The sequence below is a fragment of the Macrotis lagotis genome, chromosome 8, assembly GCF_037893015.1.
Source record: "Macrotis lagotis isolate mMagLag1 chromosome 8, bilby.v1.9.chrom.fasta, whole genome shotgun sequence".
NCBI classification, from domain to species: domain Eukaryota; kingdom Metazoa; phylum Chordata; class Mammalia; order Peramelemorphia; family Peramelidae; genus Macrotis; species Macrotis lagotis.
This window is the reverse complement of record NC_133665.1, coordinates 26,186,814-26,210,788: the sequence shown is the minus strand read 5'-3', so window position 1 is coordinate 26,210,788 and position 23,975 is coordinate 26,186,814. Positions and strand designations below refer to the sequence as shown.

The 23,975-nt window shown below is 41.0% G+C and overlaps 1 protein-coding gene across 2 annotated transcripts in view; it reads left to right on the top strand.

Annotated features, from left to right (window-relative positions):
- The first annotated feature begins 3,709 nt into the window (after nt 1–3,709).
- The window catches only part of LOC141495344 (PHD finger protein 24-like), a 29,592-nt gene continuing 9,326 nt past the window's right edge, over nt 3,710–23,975 (top strand). The window contains exons 1-7 of one of the 2 annotated variants that reach the window (XM_074196548.1): nt 3,710–3,782; nt 14,183–14,233; nt 16,866–17,247; nt 17,820–18,005; nt 22,499–22,577; nt 23,031–23,236; nt 23,746–23,906. In XM_074196548.1, the coding sequence (XP_074052649.1) occupies nt 16,870–17,247; nt 17,820–18,005; nt 22,499–22,577; nt 23,031–23,236; nt 23,746–23,906 (1,010 nt within the window). In that variant the 5' untranslated portion in view covers nt 3,710–3,782; nt 14,183–14,233; nt 16,866–16,869. Of the gene's footprint in view, nt 3,783–14,182; nt 14,234–16,865; nt 17,248–17,819; nt 18,006–22,498; nt 22,578–23,030; nt 23,237–23,745; nt 23,907–23,975 lie in introns of those variants that run through there. The other variant, XM_074196549.1, reaches the window with a different exon arrangement.

Here is a 23,975-nt window from a genome sequence, read left to right as displayed (position 1 = left end):
TCATCCTGGAGAGGGAAAATATACAGAATCCCAGCCCTCAGGATCCAGCAGCTGAATCTTATTGTTATACATGTAAAACAATAAAAGAATAAATGATATAAAACTATTTTACAAACTACTTCTCAGCACATCCCTTCTATTTAAACAAATTGACCCCATACAAATTTTGCACACTCATCTATAGGGCTTGGTTCATTCCATTTCCTCTTTCTAGGCTGCTTGACCCTCTTTTTTCTCCATTATGACTCAGCTCAAAGCACTGGTTTTTCAAAAAGTTTCCTCTGACTATCCTCATCCCACTGTGATCAATCAAATGCTCTATGTCCCTTCAATACAAGGATCTGGCGCATCCTAAAATCACTTGGGCAGAGGAAAAAGACATGCTTCAAAGAGCAGAAAAGTATAAATAAATTAAGGTTTGGCTTGTAGATAAGCAATAATGTATATTTTATGCATTTAATACATCAGTTATTATATTCCAGGAAGTCAGCACCTTCCTCTTCAGTGATAGCTCTAGTTTTAATCCAGAAAAAAGCTCAAAAGACATTAAATAACATAAGACTTTACAGGGTCCTCTGCCTCCAGAGTTACTGGGGTAATTCAGCTCTGAAGGGGGTGGGGTGTCCCAAACCCCTGCCTATCAGCTTGAAAGGGCTATCTCAGCAGATGATATGGATGTTGATTTATCAGGCATATACTAAGAAAGTTACAAAACTCAGTATATTATTCATATAGAAAATTGAACACCAGGAAAAGTTACAATAACGTAAATCAGGAGGTTTAAGGACTATTACTGGCATTTATTCACCTCTTTGTAATTGTTTCAGGCATATGTATCAATTTCTTTTTTTGACCCAACCTTCAATACTAGATTTAAATATTTTAGATATTCAAAGAATGTATGCTAGATGAATGGAAAAATACATTGTTGTTAATCAGTTGTATAAAGTTCCTGAGTTAATGTAATCTAAAATTATCTTGAGCAATCTAGACAAAGTGGACATTCATTCATTCAAAAAACACTTATGTTTCTGCTGTGTACAAGTCACTGCCCTAGACACTGTGAGAGATAAATTTAGGTAAAATAAATTTCTACCCTCACAGAACAGCCTAATGAAGGATAAAACCCCATCACAAATAATTACAATATATGATACTACATGAGGAATGAACTGGATTTGCAAAACAAAATGCTATGTGAATCCCAAGTGGGGAGGGGATTACAGATCAGGGAAAGAGTCACAGAGAAGATGGTACAACATAAGCAAAGGTACATAGGCAGGAAAATAGGTAAAGACTGCTAGATAGACTTGGCTCTTAAAAGTAGAAGTCTTATTAATTACCTCAAGAAATGGTTGAGGGCTGATGTCATCAGCTCTCTTGGGCTTAATTATCTCTATAAGGATGATTTCCAGATCCAAAAGAATGAATCAGTGGTCTCAAACTCAAATGGAGCCCGTAGTTTCTCCATCCCCTCCACCTCCAGACTCTCCTGTTCCTACTGAGGGCAGCCCAGCTCCTCCAGCCCCCTAGGTTTGCAACCCTTGTTTCTAAATCTCAACTTTCTCCCAACATTTCTTGCTTAGGTTCCCTTCTCTACCTTTATATGGGCATCATGTCTTTTCAAGACTTTATCATCTCTTGACTGGACTATTGCTATAGCTTCTATTCACTGTCTCAGGTCTGTTCCCATTCCGAACTACCCTCCACACAGTTGCCAAAGTGATCTGATAACTCTAGTTATCTCTAAATTCTAATGACTCCCTATTACTGCTAGCAATAATGGGCATTTAAAGCCCTTCACAGCCTGGCTGGCTCCAGCCTAAGTCCCCCGCCAAAACCTTATTCCACATTATTCCTCTTGATGAATATTAAGGCTGTTCCTTGAACACAGCAAGCACTCTTTCTCCCATGCTCATGTCTGCATGGGCTACCCCTACATAACTGGAATACATTCACTTCTCCATCTAAGAACCTCTGCTCTCTTTCAAGACTCTGCTCAAACATTCTAAACGAAGTCTTTTCTGTCTCATTAGTTCCTAATGTCTTTTCTCCAAATTTATACTTATAAAGGTACATGTGACCCTCCTCTTCCCCCCCAAGATTAGATTCCTCAAAGTCAGTCTGTCATGTAACAGGTGCCTAATACATGCCTGTTGGAGCAGTAATATGACCAGCCAACACCAGAAGGCAACAGACACAATGTAAGTCGGGGTTCCTGTGAGGCTACGGGTCTACCTGAAAAAGGTCAAGGAGAAGGGCCAAATCCCAGAGTAAATACAAGTTCGAAGGGAGTGGGGGAGGGGGTAATTCTAGTCCTGAATCCATTTGGTGACCTCATTGGGCCTCAGTTTCCTCCCCTACAAAGGGAGGGGCCGGCCTAGAAGGTGTCTCCCCGCCTGAGTTAAACTGCCTCATCAGTCATTCCGCTTCCCTAGACAGGTGTGTGCAATGCAGGGTCCACTCCTCGAGAATTGCCCAAGTGGCTCTTCTGCAAGGTTCACACTTCACTGCTCCGGTCCAAGGTGGACGGTTTTCTGAGGTTGATGCCTGCGCATCCAGCCCGGGCAGGATGAGAGAGGTTGTGAGACATAGGCAAAAGTGAAGCCGCCGGGACCCCCGGCAGCGGCGCCCCCCTCCCCACGCATTTATGGGAACAGGGTGAGGGAGGGGCCTGAGCTCAGTTTTTCGGGGTGTTGGCTTTCTTTTGTCCAAATGCTCAGAAACGGAGCTCCCATAGCCAGTGTCCTTCTGAGTCCTCCTCCCCTCCCTTCTAAGATGCTTCCTAGGCTTGGGTCCGGGGAAGTTGCTGAGGGCATTGGAATGAATGAATGAGTGGATGGACGGATGGATGGATGGGCGGATGAAGCAGCGAAGGCATGCATCTATGCCCGGCAGGCGCCCCCAAACTCCCCGCCATCTGCCGCTTGAATGCACGTGTGCGGGCCGCCATCCCGCTCTCCGGCCCGGGCCGGCCGGGACTGACCTTGCGGGTGCCGGGGCCGGACTGGCTGCCGCAGTTCCCGGGCTCGGCGGCGGCGGGGGGGGCGCTCCCCGGCCCCTCGGCCTCAGGCCGGAGTCGCCGCACCGCGCCCCCCGCATCAGCCCGCCGGGCCCCCGCCCCTCCGCGCCCACACCGCGCGCTCTTCCCCGGCCCCGCCCCGCACCCCCACGCGCGCCCGCTCCTCCCCCCTCCAGCAGGCGGCGCGCGCAGAGCCCCGGAGCCAGCCCTGCGGCGCGGCCTGGCCCACCCCCTCACCGCCCCCTGGCGCGCGCGGGCCAGAGGGAGGGGCGCCCACCTGCCGCGGGGCTCCTGCCAGCGCGCGGCCCGAGGGGGGCCGGGGCCGCAGCCGGGGCGCAGCCGGGGCGCAGCCGGGGCCGCAGCCGGGGCCGCAGCCGGGGCGCAGCCGGGGCGCAGCCGGGGCCGCAGCCGGGGCCGCAGCCGGGGCGCAGCCGGGGCGCAGCGGGGGCCGCAGCCGGGGCGCAGCCGGGGCGCAGCCGGGCCGCAGCCGGGGCCGCAGCCGGGGCGCCCTGCACCGCCCTGCACCGCCCTGCACCGCCCCGCGAGCCGAGCCCAGCCGAGCCCAGCCGAGGCGCGGGCGGCGGAGCGGGCGGGGGCTCTCCGGCCGGGGCCGCCGCCCCTCGCCTCGCCCGACGCTCCGTGCGGCCGGCCATCGGGTGGGGCGGCCGGGGGAGCCGAGGGGAGGACCCCCGCTCCGGAGCCCCGCGGGCGGCATGGGCAGGGCGGGGGCCGCGTCCTAAGTCCGGAGCCGAGGCCGCGGGTAAGTGGCGGGAGCCGGGCAGAGGGCAGGCGTGGGGGAGGGGGCGGCCCCGCCCTGCGCCCTCCGGGGCGTGGCTGCCCCTCCCCCTCCCTGGAGGTGGCGGTCCCGGGCCCACGCGTGGGCTCGGCCGGCGGAGGTGCCCCGGTCGGTCATATGCCCCCGGTCTCCCGGACTGACCCCGCGGGCACACAGCGGGCGCTTCATGCTTGCTGACCGGCCAGAGGCCCGGCGGCTGCGGAGTGGCGGAGGAATGACTCCTCCGGAGCCACGGGCAGGAGCTGCCCCGGGACTTGGGACTGGGAGGGAACGCGGAGAGGGAGCGGCCGGCGGCTGCGGGGAGCCGGAGTTGGAGCCTGTAGCGGGGGGAGGCCGGCTAAGAAGGAAGGCCGAGGAAGCGTGAAGGACGGGCCTGCCCCGTGCGGCAGAAAGGGAAGGGCTGCCCCGAGGGCACAGGCATTCCGGGCGGCTGCTTGGGGCCCTTGGAGGCCGGGAGAGGGGCTCCGAACTGCCCTTCACCCCTCCAGGCCGCTTCAGTTCTGGTGGGCAGCGTCTCGGTGTGTGCCGAGGTCTCCCTTGGCACCGGGGAGAAACCGAAGTGTGGACGGATTTTGACGAGTGACCCTGAAAACTGCTGAGGGTTTTTTTTTTATTAAGAAAAGGTCAAAGTGAAGGCTTTCTCAGAGTTAGGAAAGAATTCGTGGTGGTTGTTATGCTGCATTAACATCTCAAGGGGGAATTGCCTCAGGTAGGCTCCACAGGACCACAAGGAATTGGTTGGATAGGGAAAAAATTACATCTCTATTTCAGTGTCATCGGTTCTTTTGTAATCCTATGTGTTTTATTTCCTGCGTTTTAAAACATCCGAGAAGAGGATCCCAGGCAAAAAGGTGCCGAGTAAAAACGTAGTGTTGGTGCCCTGTGACTGAGCTCCACTAAATCTTTTCAGCCTCAGCCAAGTGAGAACGATATTACTGGAAGGGACCTAAAAATATTGTTACAAGACTAACAGACTGCCTTCTGTGAGGGTGGGGGGGTGGAGGGAAGCAAGATTGGGGGGGGGGGTTGTAAAACTCAAATAAAATCAAAAAATATTTTTACAGATGAAGAAACTGAGCCCTTAGAATTCTCAAGAAAGGCTGCTTGATATCAAGAGCTAAAACTAGACTCCAGATTTCCAGACTCCCAGTTTCGTACTGAATTATTTTTTTTACCGTATTGCAGGTTTCTTTCCAGTCCTTAGCCCCTGATATCATAAGCATTGTGATATTTCAATATAATTTGAGAAACCCCAGAACAGTAGGCAAAGAGAGGCAGCTTGAGGTAGCTTACCTGTTGCAAAGGAATTGAGATTAATGCTGGGTTGTAAATCTTACTGTCTGACCAGCTCTCAATTTAGCATGCCCATTCTCACAGTGATTTATGTGGGAAATGACTAACACTAGAAGTTGGGGTTAGATCTGGGTGGCACCACACTATGAGACTTGTTCCAGTAAATAAAGAGCTACAGATCTGCACCTATGCTATAATGAATTCAGCAGGAGACAAATAAGAGATCTGGAGTCAAGCAAAGGAAAGTGAAAAAAGCCTGGATTTTTTTGACATTTAAGCAAATACTTTGGTTAACTTAATCCATGTCACCAAAGGACCATTTACAGAGAATATTCCTCCCACCTCCACAGAACCAAAGGGAATGCTCCCCTATTTTCCAGTGTTTTGATAGCCCTCATCCTCTCCTCTTTTCTTTTCCTCCCACCACTCATATTGTTCTACCAGTATCTTTATTACCCCATCTACTCTGTACATCCATTAATGCTAGGAATCTCCCAAGCTGATTTCCACCACTCTTCCAATATATCCACTTTCTTATGGAGCTTATTGATGTTAGGGATTTGAATTATTTCACTATATAGGTAACTATTATCTTAACATCTATCTGCTTTTCCTCTTCTAGATACTTTCTCTTTCAAAACAACAAAATTTCTTTCTATTCTTTCAAATTTACTCATTTTTTACAGCTACCAAAATAACATTGTTAAAGCACAGGTCTGATTAAATACCTTCAGAAGTTTCTCCATTGTCTACTGTTGAAAGTACAAACTCCTTAAACTGTCATTCCAGGCACTCCATAATCTTGATTCCAACCTTCCTCCAGGCCTCATTTCATCTCATTTCTCTTCTTGCATCCTATATGCTGTCTATACTGATCCTCTCAATGTTTCTTGGTCTCATATAGCTCTTTCCCATCACCATACCTTGTGTGTGTGTACGTGTGCACCTTTCTATCTCTACAGATTTCCCTTGAAATTTTTTTTTCCCTACCCAGTTCAGATGCTACCTCCTAGGTGAAACCTTTTCTGATTCATTCCCATTCACTCCATTCCCTTTTCAGATCATATATTCTAATTTGCATTTTTATACCTCACTTTATACCTCTTGTACTGAATTCTAAACTCCTTCAAGGTAGAGACTGTTTTGAAATACTTTTTCATTGTTGTTTTCTAACTTCCTACTACTGTGCCTTATATATGATAGGCTCTTAATAAGTGTTTGTAGAATTAATTTGAACTCTCCCTATCATACCCTGAAATTCAGGAATTCAGGAGACTATGATCTTGGAGTTGACTACAACCAACCATAAATGTTTCTTACTTTCATCATCCAGCTAGGAACACAACAACTCAATAAGGTCCTTTAAGATCCACTAAAGCCTTCCTATAATGTCTTAGCTTGTTATGAATGTGGCTTGGGGTTTTCAAAGAGTAATACTGTGGAACATAAGTTCTGGTAGGTCCTATCAAGGGAGAAATGCTTCAAGTAGGGATCTAAGGTTGACTTAGTCTCCTGCCCACCATCAATTTAGTTAAGATCAGAGACTCATTGCAAGGTTAATCCCAAGAGGATCAATTTTTTGGCCACAGAAACTCCTCCAAACCATCTACTAATTTGTAGGAACAGAGCAGTCTGTTTCTCTCATGGGAGTAGCTATACCAATGAAATTATAGGTGCTTGAAGTGTTTTAGATTTAAAAAACACTTTGCTCATAACAACCCAATGAACTAACTAATTAATGTGAGCATATTTACCCCATTTTACAAATGAAATCAGGAAAATTAAGGAATCAGCCAAGGTCACATAGCTAGTAGCATTAGAGCCAGGATTTGATTTCCAGTTTGGTGTCCCTTCTTTTGTATCAGGCTGTCTCCCCACCAGCCATATCAGTGTGGGGTGAGGGAAGGCAACAAGAGAATCAGAGGACCTGGGTTTCAAATCCCAAGCTTTGCTCCTGCCTTTGACCTCTGGATCTCATGATTGAAATCCAAGGTGATCCTTGCTAGGTCTAAATTCTCTATCTCTTCCCAGCACCTAACACAGGGCTCTCTGTACTTAGTGCATAAATATATCTTGATTTATTTATTAGTTAATATGTTTATGTGACCTCTAGAACAAAGCAGCTTTTGCCAATTCTAACAATTTTTCCCAGTTTGTTTTTTTCTAATTATCTACTACCGACTAGAGCTCACAAGTGTTTAAAGGGAAAAATTATAAAGTTCCAAAGTTACTTATAAAGCTACACAATGTTTACATTCCTTTATTACATTGAATCTTCAGACTTTTCTATGCCAAATGTCCTAGTTACAGCTTGATGAGTTGATCTTATTTCTTTAAGTCTTAGAGAAGAATTGTCATTTCCTGTCTGGATCTGAAGATTCCTACCCTGTCTGTAAGCTGCCTATACTGACTTTCACTATTTGATAAAGCTAAGGGAATATTTTCTCCCTTATTTTCTTCTTTGATCCAGGGTTATCTCTTCTGGACAGTCTATCTTAACCATTCTCTAAGCAGTCTAGAAAAAGAGGTAGTTAATTGAAAAGATCTAGCAACAGGTTAATAAGACAAGTTAGCTTTGTTGTAGGCCTTAGAGAACAGAACTAGGAATAATGGGATAGACATCGAAGACTGGAAGATTTAGTCTTGATTCAAGAAAAATCATTTCAACAATTCACACACTCCTTAGGCTGAATTTACTGAGACATAGTAGATAGTAGGGATCATCAAGCAAAGATTGGATAATCATTTGTGGCTATGTTGTTGTAGAGGGACTTTGTGTTCAATTATGGCAAGGGCCATTTGGATATTTATAACATCATTTACAGGCTATGTTTGGTTAAACATTTAATTAATTCACCCCTACAAAACTGCTAAATTTATTGAATTCTTGAATCCTGCCTGTGGTTGTTTTGGCAGTGTCACACCAGTACAGCCCATGGGCTGGGGGTTCCCCACCCCTGAGTTATGAGTTGGACTACGTAAGTCTCTGAGGAACTTTCCAACTCTGAGATTCTGGAATTTATTCTATAATTCTTGCAACTGGCTATAATTCTTATGTGAGATCATGACCTCCATGGTCACCATTACCATGGCAAGCCCCATATATTTATTTGTATCACAGTTCATCTGTAGTTATTTCTTACGAATCTTAAATGTTTGACCATCCTGAGAAAGTTTTTTTAAAGTCCAGTCTCTCTTCCACACAGATAGCAATAATCTTCCTACTCTATAAAGTAGAGGCCTGACCATGTCACTCTACTCAAGGCTCTTTAGTAGCATCCTGTTGACTTGAAGGTAAACTCTGAACTTCTCAGCTTAGTTAGAATCCTTCACAGACTGTCTCTACCCTTCCTTTCTAACTTTATTCCATGGTACTGCTCTTCACGAAGTCTACTTACATTCCAGTCAAATAGACTTAATTGCTATTCCCTGAATTTGACAGTATCACTTCTTTGCCTTTGCACAGGCTAACACCCCCCCCAATGCCTGCCCCCACCAATGCCTGAAATGTACTTCTTCTCCATCTTGAACTTTTAGAATCCCTAATTTCCTTCACAACTCACATCATGTCCCTTTTCCTAGAGGAAACCTTTTTCTCCCCACCCCCAGGGGAGAGGCATTTGAAACATCAAATGTTTATTGAATAGAATGGAATTTCTATCCTTTTTTTCCCTAATTGAGGGTCAGAGTAGAAGTAGTGATTTCATTGGTAAAGGTAACTACCAGTAAGGAAATTCCCTCTACCAATTCAGATCACAAATTTAGAGTCAAAGTTGCCAGGAGCACTGAGAAATTATGATTGATTAATGTCACAGTTTTTCAGTGACATGTGTAAGAGGTAGGGCTTGAATAGCCAATGTTTGTGAGAGATACAGGACTTGAACTCAGAGCTTTCCAACACTCAAGGCCAACTTTTTAACTACTTCACCATACTGCCTCTCCTCAATTTCTCTTCTTCCCATTAAAAAGAAAAACGGACCTAGTAATTTCAGCTTCTGGCTCTTTTTCTAGTGTACACATGTGTATATAAACACAGTCCTAGCCCACACTAAATTCTCATGCCCATCCTCACTTGCGGCATAAAATAAGAGAATCGATTTAGCATTAGGAGGAAATTCGGATGGCCAGCACTTTAATTTGACAGATAAGGAAAATGAGTTTCAAATGAAACATCCTAGACCAAGAACATTCAGGGTGTTGACTGTAGGATTAGTTTTCTAAACCAGGTCTTTGGATGCCAAATTCATATCATTTTCATTATACCAGAGATAGGGAATGGAAAAGACTCTGAGGTTCTCAAGAGGAAAATAAGAGCATCAATTCATTGGGCCTGGTCTGGCTCCAAAGATTTTCCTTCATGTGAGCATAGAAGCGGAGGAAGCGATTGATAGGGGTTGGGATGAGCCAAGGCTGTGAACAATTTGGTCATGCACAGCAGAATGAGAGGGGTATACAAAAATATCTAGAGTGTTGGAGGAGCCATAATTTTAAATATACTTTAAAAGATCTTTTATCGAAAGAAACATAGAGGAAGAAAATAGGTTGAACCCTTGGCAAAACAGATGGGGTTTTTTAAACATGGAGAAAGCAGTAGAACTAGCAGGCTGGCCCTGAAAATAGTTTATGAAACATGTAAAAAAAGTGTTGTGTTTATTAATTAAAATTATAGCAACACTGAAACTCTCAAATGTTATTCAAGAAACATCTGAGACCAGGTTATTTTGTTACAAAGCTAATTAGACAGAAAAGAGAGGCATTTGAAAGTAAGTATAAATGTCCAACAATAGTTAACAAAAATGAGGATGGAAACTGGAGAAATAGATAGAGATACCAGCAAGATGAATTTAGTTCAGTTCAGCAAATCTTTGTTTTCAGAAGTTCAGCAACTTCTAGGTAAAAGGTATTGTCCTAGGTACTGAAGATACAAAGATGAAATTTAAAATGATCTCTAGTCTCAGTGAATTAAGATATGCCATAATAGAGAAAGTAAAACATATATATATGTAAAACTACATATATATACACACATACATATATACATGTGTACATATATATATATATATATATATATATAACTATAAATTAGGATATAAGTAAAAGTCAAAAGTTATATTTGGAAACAAAGAACTCTTCTAGTAGGGTTGTTCTAGGATTGATTCTCATAGAAGATAGCTTAACCTGGGGATTCAAAGGCATTCAAAAAGCAGAAATAGAGGGTGGGGTTTGTCTTTTCCTGGTACATTATATAAGAATAAACATGAAACTGGAAGAAGAGCATGGTAAATGGCTTGTAGTCTGATTTGGTTCTAGAATATATCAAGGAGAACAATGTATTAAATAGTGAAAGGGAAATTGGAGGACCTTAATTAAGGTGTTTTTGCTTTATTTGATGAACAGTGGAATGCCAGAGATTTTCTTTTGGAGGAGGGGATAGAGATGTAATCTGTGAACAAGGGGATACACCTTCTAGCATTAACATATAAGGATGGATTAGGGAAAGAATGGAGGCAGAGAGAACAATTTAGGAGACCTCTAATTATCTAGGTGTGAGAAGGCTTTAGAATGAAAAGAAGAGTGGTAAACAAGTGAATGGAAAGAAAGGAGAAATTTAAGAGATACAGTGGAGGTAGAATTACAAGAATAGATATGACAAGCATAGGACCAAAACTTATAGAGAATAGGAACTTGTAAATGTTAGCATGTATACTATCCTGCTGCACAGAACTGTCCAAAGTTAGGAATTTAATAAGTACTTAATGCAGGGTGGTGGTGAATCTAAAAACAAGCAAACTTGTACATTGATCTAGTTGGATATTCCTTAAAGGACACCTTGCTGGTATGAAGAGATACAAAGTACCTAGCTGCCTGAGCTACAGGTATTAATAAATGTGGAGATAAAACTTAAAAGGTCTCCAAGACTTCTTATTCATTTCTGTGCAAAAGCTCATTTTCTTTGCAAAAACTGTGTTGGTAGTTTTAGCACTTAATTATTTGAATCACCATTTTATTTCCCATCTATTTGATTTCTTAAAATAAACCACAGAACTGATGACATTTTGCTCACTAAATACTTCTAGCTTGGTTTTCTTTTCCTTCCATGACTAAGTGTCGTATTTAGTAGTTGCAACACAACAATTGTTTCTTTAAGTGGATAAAGTACTGGGCCTGGAATCAGGAAGTCTCTATAAATTGGAATTGGGTCTCAGACACTTATTAGCCATGTGACCATGAGCAAGTCATTCAACCCTGTTTGCCTGCCTTAGTTTCCTCATCTGTAAAATGAGTTGGAGAAGGAATTGACAAATTCCAGTAACTTTGCCAAGAAAACCTCAAAATGGGATCACAAAGAGTCAGACAACTGAAAAAAAGAATCAAACAAAATAGATTCTGTGACTTGTACTATGCTGATACTAAAAGCTTATACTAGAGATAAATTATTTTTCTTAACAGAGAGACTGTACCTAGTTCTAAAAACTATTGTCAAATTTTTTTCTAATTACTTTCAGTGCATTGTGGCTAGCTAATCCTTGATGCTTTTGAGTGGCCCCAGCCTTTGACTACATGATCTATTCCCTAGGAACTTAGATACCACTTAGAACAACTTTGATGACTGTGTTCTCCAGATGCTGACTATAAACTAATGTTGCATCCCTGGACAAACAGAGGTGACTAACAGAGACCAAGTGGCACAATTGTATCCTTTCTGACTGTAGGGACAAGTCATTCCTAAAAATAGCACCCCCAATTATTACCAGGAGTGCAAATAACTAGAACAGAACCCACACCAAGCAATTTGGTACTTCAGTATATATTGGATTCTTAGTGCAATGGTCATTGATATGTCTACAGATCATACATCCCCTATGTTACATATAAGTCGACTCATCTCATGAACCTTCATGTTTCACAGTCACAACTTCAATTTTGATCACTAACAAGAACAAACCTAAATTGTACAGTTATAGTATGCAATATGTCTTAGAAAAGTCATGGTGCCTTCATAGTCATGTGTGGACATATTTTCTTTGAAACACAGGCTTTTCCTGGTCAAACAGACATATTGGTTGGTATTTGGACAATCACCAACCAATTCTAAATGCCAGGATCCTCACATATCAGTGGGAACTTGATGTACACTCCTCTACTAGATTGAGGAAGTAAGTCATCAAACCTCATCATATTATTGCCTTGAACAGGAGCTCTCCTTTGATGGTCTCTTGTATTTGGGGATGGAGTACCATAAGCCATGGCCTCCAACACTGTAGCACTTTGATTTTGACATAGTTTTCCTTGTTCTGCTAGAGTGATTTATATTATTGATTTCGTACCCAAGCCTGGGAGCTGTGTCCTGTGGTCAGAGAAATCACTGCCATCAGCTGCTGATTCTCTTTCATTTTTGTTGGACCTGATCTCACTTCTTAGGCAACCTAACTCCTGGGTAATCAAGATAGATATGAGTCATGGAATAGGTTGAATGATTCCACAAAGAATTTTGAAGATAAGTATTTAGTCTCACTGATCCTTATTCCATCTTGGGGGAATTTTTTATATAATATAAAGAGCTCTTGAACTTGAAGTTAGAAGTCCTGATTACTTATACAGTCTGTTTCAAAGAGTTCTTAAGAAAATCACATAAAATATAATGTATGTGAAAACAATTTTTAGTTTTAAAAGGTATACCAATGTATATTGCTATAATTATTAAGAGCCTTGACACAATGAACTAAAATAAATCCTCTTAGCTCCTCCCATAGTCTTCCGTAGCATTAATAGAGTAACTGTTTCTGAGCATCTACTATGTACAAGACACCAAGAAACAGTATCTCATTTTGCAAAGTACTTTCCATACATTATTTCATGTGAGTTCTACACAACCCCATGTGGTAGAAACTACAGATATTATTGCCACCATTTTACAAATGAAGAAACTGAGGCTAAGAGCTATTAAGTTACTTGTCCATATTTATACAGACATGTGATTTGAACTTAGGTCTTCCTGATTCCAAAATTGTTCACTATATTACACTGCCTTTCATTTTATTCCCAAGAATATTCTAGAAGAATATGGGATCAAGGGGTTCCAGCCTTACCATTAAGTTATTCACTCAATTATTAAGGCTACAGAACTAGAGTAAGATTCCCTCAAATACCCTCCCCAAACACATCTAGTGAGTTACCCTTCCCTCTAGAGCCCTCAAACAACCAGCACATTTATCCTCACTGTTCTCCCTAGTTCTTTGTTAAGAATACCCAGCTCTCACCAGCCCCCATCCCTGCTTTTTTGCTAACATGCTGCTGTAAATAATTTATTTGCATTATAAGCAGGTGCTCAACAGAAAATGGGTGTGTAACACACACATTCTATTGCCTACATAAACACTTGTTTCTCCCTTGCTGTTGAAGACATGAGACACTCTCCTCTCACTTTCACTTGGCTCAAATCCTCTTGTTCAAGCTGTCCTTCATCCCTTTTTCACTCCTTCCCACATACCCCTATATTCCTTGCCCCCCAAACCCTTTTATTCTTCCTAAAAGTCATGTTCTCCTCCCCTTAACCCAATGTCTGATTGATAGTAATATCCTCCTAAACAAAGAAACAAGTGACCCCAGATACCCTTCCAACAAAAGAAACGAATAAAGTCTCTGAAACCTGGCAGAGCCATACCTAGTCCCAATTTATCACCACCCTTGGTACTTGACTAGCCAGGGGCTTTTATGAAGCTTATGTGAATCCTTTTTCCCTCTGGACTTTTGTTTTGACCAATCACTAATCACTACCACTTGTCTAACAACTAAGCTTTTTTTTTAATTTCCTAAAGCCCCCCCCCCCCCAAATCACTGCAATTGAAAAACAATAGCATTTAGTCAAGGTACCTTTTTATTCATAGTTTCTGATTTATTCATTCTAAAAGTTACAAGTAAGGTAGCCTTATTAGTGTTGTCCAGTTCTGTTGCATCATCAATTTCCCCTCAAAATCAAAGCTATGTCATTTCTAAAAGTTTGTTTAATTACCCAGAGATCCTAATTTTTATGATTGCCTTTTTTTTCTTTTTTCATGATTCTACTATAGTATTCCTGCACATACAAACCTAGTGTGGCCAAGAAAATCGAGCTATTTCAGGTAAGAAAAATATAGAACTTCACAGAGCATTTATTCAAGGTGGCTTTTTTGTACTGGTGAATATACATTCAAATCTTTGCAAAGGGATATCATTAGCAGTTGAGATTTTTTAAAAAATAGTTATTTTGTAGTTGTAAAGGACAATAGATTGTAGAAAGAGAGGGGGACATTGAGAGGTTAGGACTTATAATATGCTGATACAATAATTATAAGTTAGATAACTTTTGAGATCATCCACTTTTGGGCTGACTGGGCTTTTTGTTCAATAAATTTTAGTATGCCTTCTCATAAAGCCAATAAGAAACTACTTGTATTATACAACCATTATTTTACCCCAGTGAGCCAGTTTTTAAAAAATGAAATTGATATATTTCTCCAAAATTGTTTATACTTTGTCTTCCCAGCATTAAAATTCTTTGAAGAAAAGTAGGAGACTGGCAAATCTAATATTACACAAAAGACAAATCTAGCAATTCCTAACTGGATGAAAGAAGTAATATAGCTCCCAAAAGTCAAGAATACTGGGTTTCATTTCTAGTTCTGCATCTTATTTGCAATCTGATTGATAGCTGCCCTTCCTCAGGGTCTCAGTTTTTCCCACTTTAAGATGGGTAATGGCCTGTTTGAGTATTATAGCTAATGACTCTGAATTCAGTAAATAAATCAGTGATTAATTGAGATACCACTTATTCATGTGAAAGTCATTGTAGGTGAGAGTTGTTGACAGTTGATTTTACTGGCTGGCTAGGACTTCTCCTTTGAACTACAAATAGATTTTTTTTTGTTTTTTTTGCAAAGCAATGGACTTAAGTGACTTGCCCAAGGTCACACAGCTAGGTAATTATTAAGCTGTCTGAGGCTGGATTTGAACTCCAGTTCTTCTGACTCTAGAACCGATGCTCTCTCCACTGTGACACCTAGCCCCCCTACATAGATATTTTAAAAGAATTTTTATGTTGTCATTGAGGTCATTCTGAGATGCTCAAAAGAAAGGTATTTTGAGGGGTTTATTGTTTTTTTTTCTTTAGGAATTCACTTTCCAAAGATGTAAATCCCTGAAATGTGTCCCTAAATTTATTCCTAATCTTTCCTCAACATATCCAGTTGCTCAGTAAATTTATTTATGCTCAGTAAATCTCCCTTAGCCAATTCTAAAAAGAAACAACTTGAAATTATCTATTTTAAAAACAGAATGCTTGAAAAAATTCTTTCTTCCTTTACATGCCAAGATCCCAAATTCAGGAATCTGTGTTTCCTTGGTAACAACTGATAGCAGAACAAATACTAAGGCAGAAATTTGCATCACTCTGGCATAGGTGATGTCATCATCTGTTACTGGGAACAGCACAGAAAATTCTGGATTCTGGTCTCTAATTCCATTAGGTATAGAGAATTAATAGTTCCTCCAAGTGTTTTTTGAAATAGTTAAGACAATGCAAAGAAGATCTGGCTTCCATTTGGTTATATTCAATAGCTTGTGATTGATCAAAATTTGCAAAAAGCAAAGGAAAAAAAGATACCAAGGTTAAAATGAATTTACACCTCTTTTTCCCTCATTTCTCTGAATCAAGCTGAATAGCCTCTCCTAGCTGGTATACTAGACCATGATGCCTAAAAAGTGGCAGAATCAGTAGAAAGTAATGGATTTTCATTCCAACTTAACATCATTAGTTCCAAGGAAAAATACAAGTCACTTAATCCTATTGCCTTTAATATTTTTAATTTCTTTTTTATTTAAGGCAATGGGGTTAAGTGACTTGCCCAAGGGTCCCACAGCTAGGCGATTATTAAGTATCTGAAGCCACATTTGAACTCAGGTCCTCCATCTACTGCACCATCTAGCTGTCCCAATAAATAATGTTTTTTTTTTTTTTTAAAAGGGATTGCAAGAAGAAATTGCAGGTACAGCCTAAAGCACCGACCCTGGAGTCAGGAGTACCTGGGTTCAAATCTGGTCTCAGACACTTAATAATTACCTAGCTGTGTGGCCTTGGGCAAGCCACTTTAACCCCATTTGCCTTACAAAAACCTAAAAAAAAATGAAGTATACATGAGTGGTCTTAAACCATGACAGGGGTAGAACTGTACACTGGATGAGAAATAGGGGTGATAGATTCTTGATCAAAATAAGTCTTCCTAAAGAAGGAGGAACCTGTTTCCTTTAAGCACTAGAATAAAGATGTTAAAAGCTATTTATGCCCTCACCCTAGTAGAAGTGAGGCTTTCTCTTGGTCAAATTTTGGAACTCTGAGACAGAAACCACCATTTCTGCCATAGAATTTTTCAAGAGATCTCTGCCAAAGATCAAAGAACAGAACTCTGGAACTCTGAACTAAGTTGGATTTAGGAACATGAACTCATGTCAGTTGAGAACCAACTTCATTTGGCAGACAGATTGGTGTGTGCCCCTTTAACTGATTGATGATCACTTTTAGATGCCACATCAAAACGTAAGTTCATTGAGAGTAGGGACTGTGTCACTTTTATAATTGGTATCCCAGTGTCAGAGATATAGTAAGTATATGTATATAATAGTTTAATAATAATTAATAATTAAACAATTATTAATAATTGCTTGTTGCTTGAATTTGCCTGGTCATGTAACTGGATATCTCTGCTTTTTTGCTCATAGAATCATGGGAGTGTTGATGTCCAAACGGCAGACAGTGGAGCAGGTTCAAAAAGTGAGCCTGGCTGTGTCAGCTTTCAAGGATGGGCTACGGGATAGGCCTTCTCTCCGGCGCACAGGTGAATCGACTGGATCTCGAAGGGGCACTGTAGAACACTCTGTTCAGGAAGTACAAGAGGAGGAGGAACCTGACACGGTGGCTGCTGTCCCACAGGAAGAGAATAGTGTCAACAAAGCAGCCTGGGAACGGCTAAGGGATGGCCGTGGGGTAGAACCTGAGGAGTTTGACCGTGCCAACCGCTTTACACCACCTGCCTTTATCCGACCCGTTCGGGAGCTACAAGATGACAAGCCACTTGATATTAGTTTGGAACACAGAGAACCTGTGAGTTCTAGAGTAGAACTACAGGGGAGAAATGGAGACTGGGCAAGAAGGAAGAAGAAATCCCAAGTTTACAAAGTAAATGATAGGCTACCTAGAGATCAGATAGTAGGACAGTGAGCCCTGGGATGTGAATGAAAAAGAATTAAGAATAAATGAAGAGATTTAATCAACCGATAGTCCTTAATTTAAAACAAACTGATTTAGCTTTTTCTGACTGAGTCCAGATAGAACTGACAACTTGTTCTCATTGTAGGAAAGTAGCTTGACCAGGGAACATGGAGAGTGAAATAGGGGAGCTCATTGCATATCCATCTGTCCCTTCTACTATAAGTCATCATGTCATCTGGAATAATTGACTGGTTCAGAATACCAATTTTTTGGCTTTCATTGCCAAGACTAATGTCTGTTGCCTTGACATTGACTGATATTGGATGCATACCCAAAGTGTGCATTCCTTAATGGTTTGACCAAGAAATTTAGGTGTAAAAGCCAAGACTTTACTTAGGTAGAAAAGGGGTTCCTCTTTTCATGTTTTTGAATATCCTTTTTCTCCACTCCTACTTTCTTCTCAGGTTGTTAATGATGAGATGTGTGAGATATGTGAGGTCTGGACTGCTGAGAGTCTCTTCCCATGTAGAATCTGCACCAGGGTTTTTCATGATGGCTGCTTGCGCCGAATGGGCTATCTACAAGGAGACAACACCATGGAAGTGACTGAGATGGCACACACTGAAACAGGCTGGAGTTGTTACTATTGTGTGAGTTTGGTGGGGTTAAAGTGGAAAGGTGTCAAGACAAGGCAGTTAAAGCCAATTATTTTACAAGAGGTTTGTATCACACGGGATCCTTCTAAACAGTAACCCTATGCACTGGGAGAAGATTCAAATGGGGTCTGAGAAAAAGTGGGGATGTCTGTTTCCATGATGCCTTTATCCTCTAAAAGTTTGGCAGCACCAGTGAGTTCTATAATGGTTTCTAGTCATAAAGCAATGTCCAAAGATATTTTTCATTTTATTCAGCTGAAAAGCCAAACAGAATCCCAATGTTATTTTCATATGGAATGGCTTTTTTTTCCATAGGTGAAAAAAGACCAGTGTCTGAGTCTTAGTCAATAATATCCCCAATAAGTAGTCATCTAACCTTTACTAAGATGAAACCCAATATTTTCCAAGGCAACATATTCGATTTTCTGATAGCTATAATTGTTAGGTAACTTTTCCTTACCTCAAGCCCACACTGCCTCTCTGCCACTCATTATTCCTCATTCTGTTCTCTGGGGTAAAGAAGGACAAATCTAATTCCCCTTCTAAGTGATAATCCTTAATACACTTGAATACAATTATCATATATGATTCCTGCCCCATCCCTGATTTTGTCTTCAGACTAAATATAATAACTTTCTTCATTCCATCTTTATATCACAATCATTCATTATCCTCTTTACCCTGCTGTGAACACAATACCACTTAGTCATGTCATTCCTAAAAATATAACACGTAGACCTAAACACCGTTCTCCACAGGTGGGCTTCATAGGACAAACTACAGTGGAACACTTCCTTCTTTAGTCTGTTATACTCCTCCTTAATGCAACAGAAAGGCACATTAGGGTTTGGGGCCATCATGTGACATTTTTGCTCAGGTTGAATTTGTAGGTGGTTCAAATCCTCACATCTCTTTCAGTTGCACTTCTGTCCAGCTGTGCCTCATGTAATTTAAATTTAGGAAGTGTTATTAATTCAGAAAATTCACATTTACTCTTTAAATTGCATCTTCTTAGATTTTTTTTCTATATCCCTGTATTTTCAAGATTTTTTGGAATTTGACTGTCTTCCCACTGTCCAGCTTTTGTCATCTGCAAATTGAACAACCTTAGCATTGTTGCCTTATCTCAGACATTAATAAAAATGTCAGAAAGCACCCAACTAAATGATAGATCCCTAGGCACTCAATTGAAGACCTCCTAAGTTAGTATCAGATTTCTATAATGCAATATTTTCTTTTTCTTATTTCCTTTGTTTAAACATGCTCTTCTTCCAGACTGGAATGCTCTCAACATCCTACTCTCAGTCTATCTGAATACTACCCTTCTTTGAGAGTTCACCTGAAATCTTCTGTTAAAGCTTTTTCTAACTTTGAAGAGTAAGCAGTTCCCTTCACTCTACTGCATTCATTTCTGCAATACTCATTTGGCATTTTGCAAATATAGCCTTATCTTGCTGGTTAAATCTTAGCATGTATAAGTGTGAACTCCATAACAAAAACAGTCTTAGGTCTTTGTTTCTTCCACAATCCTCAGCAAATACCTACACATAGTAGGAACTTCATAAATATTTGATAATTAACTTATCACAAATACCAATTAATAGGCCTGCTCAGGTCCTTGATCTGGCATGGAATGGCAGAGATTAGAGTTAATAATTCATTAATTCAGCAAATATTCATTAAAAGCTTACAGTGTTCAAGGAACTCCTGATGGATTCCTCCCACTTTTTTAGATTCATAACACTAACAATAATAATAATGATAGCTACCATTTATCTAATGCTATAAGGCTTGAAAAACACTTCACATGTTACCTCATGGGAGACATGTGCAATTACAAGAAATTCTGGGGATTTGTGCTCCTCAGAATACTGTTTCCCCAAAACCATTAATAATAAATAACCCTTACTTATCTGTAGCACTCAGGCTTCACATGTATGAACTTGTTTTATTTTGACATCAGCCCTATGAAGTAGGCAGGACAAATATTTCCATCCAGAGAAGTTAAACAATATACCTAAACAATATACCAGGTCTACTGAGTGGCAGAACTGGGAGAAGCCAGGGCTTAGGACTCATCCAGAGTGCTCTTTCTTCTGTACAATCCTGCCTCCTAAGGAAACTTATCTTGTAGTCTTCCACTTTAAATGCTATCCCAAACTATGGCTGTGTCTATAGAAATAAATTATATCCTATTAAATGCCAAATGCCAATAATGTGTTATGTTTCACATGGAAAGATGACAGTGGTTGCTACCTCTTTTTCAGGAGTACCTGAAAATTTTGATGTGTGAGTAAAGGGTCCTTCACATAATTTATAACTTACTTGTCACTTGTCGCTACCTTTTAGATTTCATAAACTCATATCCCTGGCTTCTGAAGAGTCCTGCATTTATACAACTTCCTGATCTCACTAGTTCTTTGATCCATGCTAGGCTTGCTACTATTTTGTAGTTTGGGTGGATTTGTTTTTTTTTAACAAATTTTGAATCTATTCTTCCAAAAGATCAAAAAAGTATTTGTTTGTGCTTCTTCCTACTACAGGTGATAATATAAATGCCTGAGTATTCTTTTATTACTAATAAATACTATAGCATAAATCATCCCAAACTCTACCCCAATCCTTACTCCCTAACCAAAGCACTTCAATCAAGGGACTCAAATCAACTCTGGAACAAGAAAAATATTATCTAAACCAGTGAGATACACACACACACACACACACACACACACACACACACACACACACCACTCTCTCCATATGCTATGGAAGACCTTTCTGGACTAGGATTATTAGACTAATTGGGCTCAGATTTCTAATTAAGTCAACATAGGAGCTTAGGAGCTTTCACTAGGAGCTTAGCTATATTCCATTTTGACTGCCTGCTCCTGTTTCTCTGAACTGCACAGACTACTAAATCTCCCTATATAGCTTTCTTCTGGAAAAATATCAGTCCTGAGGGAGAGCCAGATCATAGGGAGAGAAAATTGATCATTCCTCTGACTATTGCTCTTGCAGCAGAAACACTTTACTCTGGTCTTAAGTCCCAAATTTATTCTCAATCAATAGCCTGTTTGATCCTGTCATTTCAGGAACTCAGGTTTTTCTCTCTGAAAAAAGAGTTACAATAAATGAGAAATTGTAAGAAGTCAGTTCCAGTTGTATACCCATTTTTTAAAGTATTAAATGAAATCTCATTTTAGTTGAGGACAACTTTTCTTGACTCTCACTGAAGCTGAGGTTCACATTTGGTACCTGCTTCTAAATGGGAAAAGTTCATATCATCATCATAGTACTTTAAGGTTTACATTCTTTTATGATCACAACCATCCTGTAATACAAGTAGAATATATGTTATCTCTAATTTTCTGAGTAAACTTGATCTCAGAGAAAATAACTGATCTGCCCAGAGCCATATAGCTAATATGTGACAGGGCTGGGATAACAACCGCTCCTAAATTCACCTGCCCTTCTCACTGCTAGCAGTTCTTGTTTTATTCGTATGAAGTTCCAGGGAGAGTATATTCCTTATTAACCTTCTGGGTAAGAGGAAGCTCCTGGTTTCTTCTCAATCTTACTATGAAAATCATGAAGATGGTCTTCTTAACTAAAAAGAAATCCTTTTTCTTTGTCACTTCCAACATGGTGCAATGTAAAGAATATTGCTTTCAAAGGACAAAAATTTAAATCATGGTTCTTCTGTCTGCTAACCTTTGTATGCTTGGGCCATCTTTAAGATTATGTTGATGTAGATGACATCTTGGTTCCCTTTTGATTCGAAATCTATGATATTTGATCCTCCTAATTATAGAACTAACTGATGAGAACTCCTCCTCTTCTAGAAGTCACTGAAGAACCGATTAGATTTGTAGAGTCAAACTCTACTTTTCTTCCCAAATGTCAGCTGCCACCCTTCCAATCTTAGCCTTTTTCCCTGGTGACATTTTTGCTGCAATATTTTCTGCTTCTGCTGTAGGATTTCTTCTTATAATTAGGTTGAACTAAACTGAAGCCCCATCTTTTATCTCCACATTGAATTATGCTTAAATTCACTATCACCATCACTCCAAGTATCTACAGGTTCCTATCCCAGCCCAATTTGGTTCTACGTGAGATTCACAGATGGATTTCTATAATGAGGAAGCTTTGCACCTGTTCCTTTAATGGCACTTCTAGACAAAATGTAGCCCTCAACCAAAGTGTCTTTGGAAGTTAAGTTGAAACACATCAGCATTCCAGAATACCATTAACAATTTTGTGACACCTCATTTGTCTAGTTATACAGATATCTGTCATTTACTCCTATAGCACTACAGGGGAAGGATTTCTGATGATCCTAGCAGTCAAGAGTAGTGCTAGGATTAGAACTCCAATCCAATCCTTAATCCTTTCTTTTCCTTTCTTACCTTTGGAGCCATAATGCCTTTGCAACCCCTATCAGTACTAGTGCTGTTCACTTGATCTGCAGCTCTTTTCCTTTTTCTTAGAACAACCTCAACCTGCTTCTCACAGAAGAAGAGATGTACAGCCTCATGGAAAACTTCCAACAGTGCAAAATTATTCCTGGTGAGGACTTCCAAGTGACTCCCAGAGGTTGGGAAAGACTTTGTGCAGGTTCTCCTAGAAGGGAAACCATGGTTGCATAATCTTTTTAACCCAGCTTTAACTACCCCACCTTTTTAGTTGAAGTACAGGGGTTTCCTGTCATATAAGGAAAATAACCTCTGCTTTTGGGGGGAATAGTAGGGGTTCCTGCAAGTCTATGCATTTCAATGTGTAATTTCTGACTCCAAAATAAGTGACTACTCCAGTCTCCCTCAGGCTTGAGGATTGGTATTCCTTGATAGAAAAGAGAGGTACTTGCAAGTGGTTGCAGCCAGTGTACAAGTCAAAAGGATAATGTTTAGAAGTGAAGGGGAGAGACTTGGGTGTTAATTGACGATAAATGATGTACTGGGTCTACAGCTTGGTAAGGGTACACAAGGACTTAGTGACCCTGAATGTATTCTCTCCTTAAAGATTGCTCCTTGACTCGAGAGGACTTCCTGCGCTACCATCATCAGGCAGCAAGGCGAGGAGGAAATGAAAGGGCACTAAGTAAGGAGCAGGAAGAGAGGGCAGCTCAACAATTTGCAGCCCTTGACCCTGAGCACCGGGGCCATGTTGAGTGGCCTGACTTCTTGTCCCATGAGTCCCTCCAATTACTGCAGAAACTTCGCCCACAGGTGTGGCAGGGGTGGCTGACCCCGGGACACTAGATGGAAAAGGGGAATGGGAAATTGGAGGTTAAGAAAGCAAGAAAGCTATAGTTCTTGAATTATTTGTGGCAGTAACTTGTTGAGAGAAACAAGAACATAAGAATCATAAAGAGTGAAGATGGGATTCAGGGCTTTTTCTAATGACTATTAACTAAATATCCAGTGAATCCTAACTAACTGGGGCAAAGGAATCTGGGGAGTGAGATTAGAGTGTTTATTTACTTTGGGTTATACCAAAAACCTCAAGACTCCAAAATATATAGAATCTGGAGATTTTAGGATTTATAGCTCAGAAGGACTTGGGTATTTTCTAGGCCAACCATGTCATTTGACCAGTGAGGAATCTTGAGACCCAGGTTGCTTAGGAGTTATTGGAGGTCATGCAGATCATAAGTAGCAAAGGTGAGATTTGGAAAGTTCCACTTTCAGCAGAAAGTGTCTATTGTACTCTGTTTCCCATATCCTTCTTCCCTAAGAACTCTCTATTAAGGCTACTCACAATTAAGGAGCGGGAACGAGCTCGGACAGTCTTCCTAGCCCAAGGCATTGGGGGTTATATCAGTGAGACTGAATGTCATCGTGCCCAACACATTTGGTTCCGAAAACGACCCTTGGAGACACCATCTTGCAATGTTAGGTATGCTTTATCTTCATCCTTTCCTTCCTCCTCAGAATCCATTATCAACCTTTCCAAAAATCTTTTCTG